Source organism: Cornus florida, unplaced genomic scaffold (assembly GCF_030987335.1).
Source record: "Cornus florida cultivar Cherokee Brave unplaced genomic scaffold, ASM3098733v1 CherokeeBrave_3.0.0_Hap2_Chr03, whole genome shotgun sequence".
Lineage (NCBI taxonomy): Eukaryota > Viridiplantae > Streptophyta > Magnoliopsida > Cornales > Cornaceae > Cornus > Cornus florida.
In genome coordinates, this window is record NW_026775573.1 from 48,739,854 (window position 1) to 48,747,136 (window position 7,283).

The 7,283-nt window shown below is 34.8% G+C and overlaps 1 protein-coding gene across 1 annotated transcript; it reads left to right on the forward strand.

Annotated features, from left to right (window-relative positions):
* The first annotated feature begins 3,741 nt into the window (after positions 1-3,741).
* On the forward strand, positions 3,742-6,948 carry LOC132300456 (small ribosomal subunit protein eS1). The gene is made up of 7 exons (XM_059797525.1): positions 3,742-3,864; positions 3,958-4,005; positions 4,138-4,243; positions 5,746-5,883; positions 5,999-6,184; positions 6,272-6,472; positions 6,659-6,948. The coding sequence occupies exons 1-7, from the start codon at positions 3,854-3,856 to the stop codon at positions 6,758-6,760; spliced, it is 792 nt and encodes a 263-aa protein (XP_059653508.1). The 5' UTR covers positions 3,742-3,853; the 3' UTR covers positions 6,761-6,948.
* Positions 6,949-7,283: the final 335 nt, after the last annotated feature.

Consider the following 7,283-nt stretch of genomic DNA (forward strand, 5'->3'; position numbering starts at 1 on the left):
ACTTACTCCTAGTACTACTCCAGGTTAAGCTAAGGGTGGCAATTCGTGCTGGCGAGTCGTATTCGTGTCAACACGATTACGACACAAACACGATTAGGGTCGACACGAATACGACATGATTATTAATCATGTTAAAACCCTCAACTTGAACACGACACTATTATAAACAGTGTTAACACGACATGACACTTTTGACACATTTAATAAAGGTCAAAATTCAACTAACACGACATGACCCATTTAACACGTTTAATAAATAAGTCACAATTCAATACGCCACGACACAAAATTTCTTATTTGGGTCGCACAATCCACATAACTCATTTTTCACCTGTCACTCGTTTATGACCTGCTTTTATTTTTCTTATTTGAGTAGCACAACCCACACAACTCATTTTTGACAGTCACCTAGCTATAACCTGCTTTTATTTTTAATTTTGTAATATAAATATGATTCAAAATATAAATTCCAGAAAGACGAACTAAGGAGCATTACAAGTCCTTCAGTAAGAAATTACAAGTCCTTCCAACAATCCACACCAACAGAAATTACCAACAGAAATTACAAGTCCTTCAGTAAGAAATTCACAAATATAATCCCATAACAAAATAAACCAAAATAACTTAAAGTCACAAAAGAAACTTAAGAACATCTGGGGATAGTTGTGAACATCCTAGCATCATCAGTGTCACCATCTACTATTGTCAAATGTCAACCTTTCACCATTGGAGAAACTGGAAAAGAAAAACCACAAAAGATTAAATAATCTGATAGTAAATTAAATTGAAATGTACACAAAAAAAAATGACACAAAATAATCAAATTGTGTGTTGTACTTTGAACCTAATATAATTATAACATTTTTCAAGCTGCAACATTACCCAAAAACTAGCATTCCTTAAGTTGCAACATTACCCAAAAACTAGCATTCGTTAAGTTGCAACATTACCCAAAAGTATTTGTTGTCTGCAATGAACCCAAGCACAGAAACACTTTAATAAAGATTAAGCTTAAAAAAAGGAAATTAAAAAAAAAAATGGTTATACATAATAGAGAAAGGCAACAAACTTGTAAAATAAAAATCAAAGCAAAAAAAACAAAAGCACAAACAAACAAACACCTAGAAAACAATACCCATTCAGCCACAATGTAAATCAGCAAAACTTATGGAAGAAAATATAAAAGCCTAATTAAATGAATCAAATATGCCACGAGACTAAATATAATGATACCTCACTGGACACTACTCCACCATATCAATAGCGTTGGAACATTCAGTTGAAGTAGGATCCCCTTTGCTGATATTAACATTTTTAAGATCCACAATAAGCTTTTCCAATTCAAGTTCCGAGCTCTCTTCATTTAGGCCAAAAAAAAAAAAATGTTAATAAGAACAAATCAAAATAATTTATAACCAAATTCATTTCAGTCATTGTAAGTATGAATTATTTACCTTTCAAATTAAACAACCAATCTCTAGACCTCCTCAAAGAAATCAGATTTTAGAACCTCCTCAAAGAACAACAAAAAATAAATCGATCAATGAAGGGCAGAACAAATAAAAAAAAGAGAGAAAAAAAATTAGTAGAACAAAAAATAAATCAAAGGGCAGAACAAATTAAAAAAAAAAAAAAAAAAAAAAAAAGAGAAAAAAAAAATCAGTTTAAGAAATTAAAATTACATCATCGGTTTGGTGAAGTGCATGATGTACTTTTAAGGTAAGCTTTCATAAGAGAATTCTGAAGCTGTAAGTGCTCACCATTCCGATAGAAGGTCTGTTTTATGAAGCTAATTCTCAACAAAAAGTGTCCCTAGCCTGGGATTTTCTTTAGGATGGAAGAACTGATGGAGATGCTGGAGGAAGCGACGTCTTTGAAGGTTGAACAAATTTTTTTTTTAAAAAATAAAAACAAATAGGGTCCAGTTTGATGTCCATAGAAGGAAAAAGAAACATCAAACATGGATTCAAAAAATAAATCGATCAATGAAGGCAAAACAAATAAAAAAAAAAAAAAAAGAGAAAAAAAAATCAATTTAAGAAATTAAAATTACGGTTTGAAGGTGAACAAATTTTTTTTTTAAAAAAATGAAAACAAATAGGTCCAGTTTGATGTCCATAGAAGAAAAAAAAAACATCAAACATGGATTCATTGAGATTTGAGATTAATCAGTAACAAAAAAAAAAATTAGGGTTACGAATTAGGATTTAACTTGCCTTCCAATTTGAGACAATAAGAATCTGGAGTGACTACTGACTAGTGACTAGAGAGTAGTGATGTATCACAATCGCTGATCAACTAAGTGTTTTTTTGCTCAGAATCGTAGAAGATCAAATGACAAATGAGAGACTTGCTGAGCTCGCCTCTTGATTTTGTATTTCTGACTTCTGAGGCTCAAAATAGTTAACAACACTAAAATAGGCAGCATTAGGTTAGGGCATCTTTCAATAAATTTACAAAACTACCCATTTATCTTTTATAATATTGCATTATAATTTAACGTGTCAATATGGGTATAAATGTGGTATTGTGTAAATATGGGTATAAATGTGTTAATGTGTAAGCATGTCTAAATGGGTCTTATCTGTGTCAACACGACACGACACGTATATTCAATCAGGTTAATTGTGTCATGATCGGGTTAGTAGGTTCAAACACGAACATGACACGATTAGTTGACGAGTCATTTCGTGTCGACACGAACACGATTAGTTGACGAGTCATTTCGTGTCGACACGAACACGATTAACCCAAACTCAAACCCACTTAACCCGTGTCGTGTTCGTGTCGTGTTAGCGTGTTGTGTCAATTCTTGCCACCCCTAGGTTAAGCACGCTTAAACTTGCCCCTTCCACACCCAGGCGATATGACACACCCCGCCCACAAGGTCGTCACAATCACTCCCTCCCTTTAGGGCCCAACTTCCTCGTTGGCCACACTTACGGATGGGCCAGGCTCTGATACCATTTGTTCTTCATCCTATCCAGACACAATATTGTCCGCTTTTAGCTCACCCAGATCAGACACTTCCCAGGGGGTCACCCATCCTGGAACTACTCCAGGTTAAACACGCTTAACTCCAGAGTTTTAGTGGGTTCACGACCATCAAGGCTTTAAAACATGTTGTGTCATAGAAGGATGTTGATTCTACATATAGTACTTGCCCCTTGCCACACTTTCATTTTTCTTTCTATTTTATTTAGTTGCTTGTTGTGGTTTGGGTCATGTTTGGTACACGGTTAAGTGTAAAAGTTTGATTAAAAAAAAAAAAATGTAGTGTATATGTTTAAAACGACGTCATTTTTTATAAGGGTAAAGTGGTCTTTCATTTTTTCCGACATCAGAAGCTTACCTAGTGGGGTTAAATGCAACAAAAACATAGTTCAATGGTTTTTTTTTTTTTTTTTTGCAGTTCAAGAGGTTTTTTGCAATATTTCAATAGTGCAGGGAGTTTATTGTATATATGTATAAGCTTATAACAGTTGGGTCCTGGATTCCAAATCAAAACCAAACCGTAAAACTATGGTTTCAAAATTTTAAAATTGGGATTGGACCAAAATGTAAGAAAATTGAACCGAAACGGACTAGTCGGTATGGTTCGATTCGATTTGTTGGTTGGGTCGGTTTTTTTTACACCCCTGCCCGACCGGTCTAGCAATGGGGACATATTGGTCAATTTAACTTTCAGGCAGTCGAATATGAATGGCATATAGTAGGGTTGGCGCATCTGACTTATATATAAGCAACTTAAACTGTAGAAGATTACTAAGCACTAGGGTTTCTTATTGCCTCCGCTGTCGTGCCTCTGCTTCTGAAGGAAACCCTAACCTAACCAGCCTATTCACTAGCAACCATGGCAGTCGGGTAGTTCTCATCTTTCTCTTACATTCTCTATATACTTTCTCTCTCTACAACTTAGTTGATAACCGTATTGTTTGTTTTTCCCCCTTTTCGCAGAAAGAATAAGCGGATTTCTAAGGGAAAGAAGGGAGGAAAGAAGAAAGCGTGAGTGACATTCAATCGCTAATTTCAGTATATTATATATATATATATACATATATTTTATACTGGTATTGTTTAGATATATATACACACATCATACCGATTCGAGTGGTTTAAGATTTGATATTGTTACAGGGCCGATCCGTTTGCTAAGAAGGATTGGTATGACATCAAGGCACCTTCACTCTTCAATATCAGAAATGTTGGCAAAACCCTAGTTAGTAGAACTCAGGGTACCAAGGTATAAATTTGCTTTTAACTATATATATTTTGATGCTCAACTTTGATGGTTTCTTCTGTAATGATCACTACTTATAGTTCGATTCCCCAGATATATGTCATGGGTTAAGGGATCTGTTTCAATTAGTTATTTTTTGCATAGTTAAATAATATATTTAGAATATTTTTGAAATTTTACACACGGGTTATAGCTGAAAATTCAGGAATCAGATTTGTTTAGTATACATTGAGAGTCAATTATCACTAGTTTCTCCAAAGGGTTTAGCAAGCAGCTACGAATTAAGCATTCTAGTTTGTTTAGTTTACATTGAGAGTCAATCATTACTAGTTTCTCCAAAGGGTTTAGCAAGCAGCTAGGAATTTTGTTTCTGGGTTTTTTTTTTTATTTTTTTAATTTTTTTATAGCTGTAGCTGAATTGGTTTGAAAGCTTGTAGCAGTTTGGAGCACACTAGATTGACCTCACACAGGACGTCTATCTGTTGATTTCTATCTAAATTTCCTAATTCCTTCATTCTCCTCTGTCCGCAGATATAAAATGTTTGGCTGACTCAGAGCTTCTCTAACAATCTAAATTTGACCTCCTGTGGCATTATATCAAGTGTAGAGGAATTTGGATTGTGTTTAGTTGCTGTAAGAATGTATGAAACTGGAAGGAAAATGATGTGTTGAATTCAAAATGTTTTAGAAGATAAGCCAAGAATTTTTTTTGCCTTCATTAGCACTCTGATTTTATTATGTGACTTAGTTGAGGCAAGTTTGTTGTTATTGGTTGACAAGCATGGCCATAAAGCTTTAAGGAACAGTTTTTGCTTTTAATTTTTTAACTTTAAATTACTTTCCTTGGCAAGTAAATTGCGTACAATGTTAGATTTCAGGAATTTGGTTAGTAAATACTCTTGAAGTGCTTATGAGAATAAAGGAATGGGATTTGTTTTAGGAAGTAGGAAATATGAAAGAGAATGCAAGACTGGAAAGATCAATGTTATTCTCAATACGGTTTTGTTGATTGTTATGTTAACGATCAAATTAAGACACAGTTTATATATTTTGTGACGCTGGTTTAGTGATGAACAAGGCATTTCAAGTTTTCAACCCAAGATATTAAATGGAGATTCCCTAATTTACAATATGTTTCATCGTGTTTAAATTTGTTTGATTTATTCTCAATTTAGAACACAACATTCGACCTTCATGAGTAAAGCCTATTACTGGGATTTCTTTAGAGTCAAGATTAAGCCTTCTTTTGAGTATGATTAAGCCTTGCGGTCATAGAACCTGGTTAGCTTAGTGTTTAACTTTCCGACCTTATGTGGAACTTGTTTCTCTCATGAGTTTTGCTACTTAATTTAGTTTTAGTGAGAAAGTAGTATTTAATTGATTTATACTTGTATCGTTTTTGACCTACTCGAAATGGATGATGATTTCTGCTGCATCACTTATTGATATTTAATATTGATGCAACTTCAATCCCTTGTCTGGTGTTCTGATCTTTTATCATACAGATTGCTTCTGAAGGACTCAAACATCGGGTTTTTGAGGTTAGTCTGGCTGATCTTCAGAAGGATGAGGATCAGGCCTACAGGAAGATCCGACTGAGAGCGGAGGATGTACAGGGCAAGAATGTGCTCACGAACTTCTGGGTATGTTAGCCATTTTTGTCGAACTTTTTACATTACGCTAAAGAGATAAAATTATGATTTATATGTCTAAATTTAATGTAAATCTGAAAATGGGTCTTCTCCTGGGTTATTTCAGGGAATGGATTTTACCACAGATAAGTTGAGGTCTCTTGTTCGCAAGTGGCAGACATTAATTGAGGCTCATGTGGATGTGAAGACGACAGACAACTACACTCTTAGGATGTTCTGTATTGCATTTACCAAGAAGCGTCAGAATCAGCAGAAGCGAACTTGTTATGCCCAGTCCAGCCAGATCCGTCAGGTTTGGTTTAGATTTCTGTTATATTTTTCATTTTGTCGTTGAAGTTGTATGTTTTCGTGTTATAATATTGGTTCTTTTTATTGTCAGATCCGTCGCAAGATGGTAGAAATTATGAGAAACCAGGCAAGTTCCTGTGATCTCAAGGAGTTGGTGGCCAAGTTCATTCCAGAGTCGATAGGTAGAGAGATTGAGAAGGCAACTTCAAGCATTTTCCCGCTACAGAACGTATTCATTCGGAAAGTCAAGATCCTGAAGGCTCCTAAATTTGATCTTGGCAAGTTGATGGAGGCATGTTTCTCGCCCTTTCTAGTTTTACTGTTTTCTCCTGTTCTTTGTTTGGACTACAGTATCAATTGTTTACATTTACACTGGTGCTACTTTTGATTTATCAAACATTTCTAGAGAGTGAATATGCTAATTCTTTGGCGACAATCATGGGTTATGTCTCAATTTCCAGTTTTGTTACTCATGTAGGTTCATGGTGACTATTCAGAAGATGTTGGTGTCAAGATGGAAAGGCCAGCAGAGGAGACCGTGGAAGAGGGAACGGCAACTAACGAAGTAGTTGGAGCTTGAAAAGATTTTTTTTTCTTCATCAGATTGGAATCATATGCATTGCTCTTAGACTCCAGAGATATGAATCTCTGATTAGAAGTTTATTTGGATAAAAGATGATGCCTTTCTTGAGGTTGGTTTCAGGTTATGACCTATTTAAATTTTGGATTTGGTTTATGTTTTAATTTATAGATGCGCCTTTTTCTCTATATGGCCTCTTCCTTGATATGCTGTCTACTTTTTATTGCACTATTATTTTTTGAGTTGACCCAGTCTGAAGAGTTGCAGGGAATTGACCGAATGGTTTTGATTGGTTATTTATGCAACATACAAGCAAGTGGAGGGTCCAGTCTCTTATTTATTGCATAGATAACCAATTAAAAGCTACCAAGTGTAAATTTTTTTCCTTAACCATGCATTCTTTCGCAAATGGTCTATTTGATATACTGTATCAACATCATGGTCGTTTTGCCTACAGTAGCTGTCTTTAAGATGATTTTCATTGTGTGGTGGTTGTATAACAGTGAAGAACAAAATTCATTTG

Excerpts from the sequence above, each read along its gene's own strand:
- LOC132300456 (XM_059797525.1), top strand. Across the intron at positions 4,006-4,137 it reads AAGGGAGGAAAGAAGAAAGC|GGCCGATCCGTTTGCTAAGA; the intron begins GTGAGTGACATT and ends ATATTGTTACAG. Across the intron at positions 5,884-5,998 it reads ATGTGCTCACGAACTTCTGG|GGAATGGATTTTACCACAGA; the intron begins GTATGTTAGCCA and ends GGGTTATTTCAG.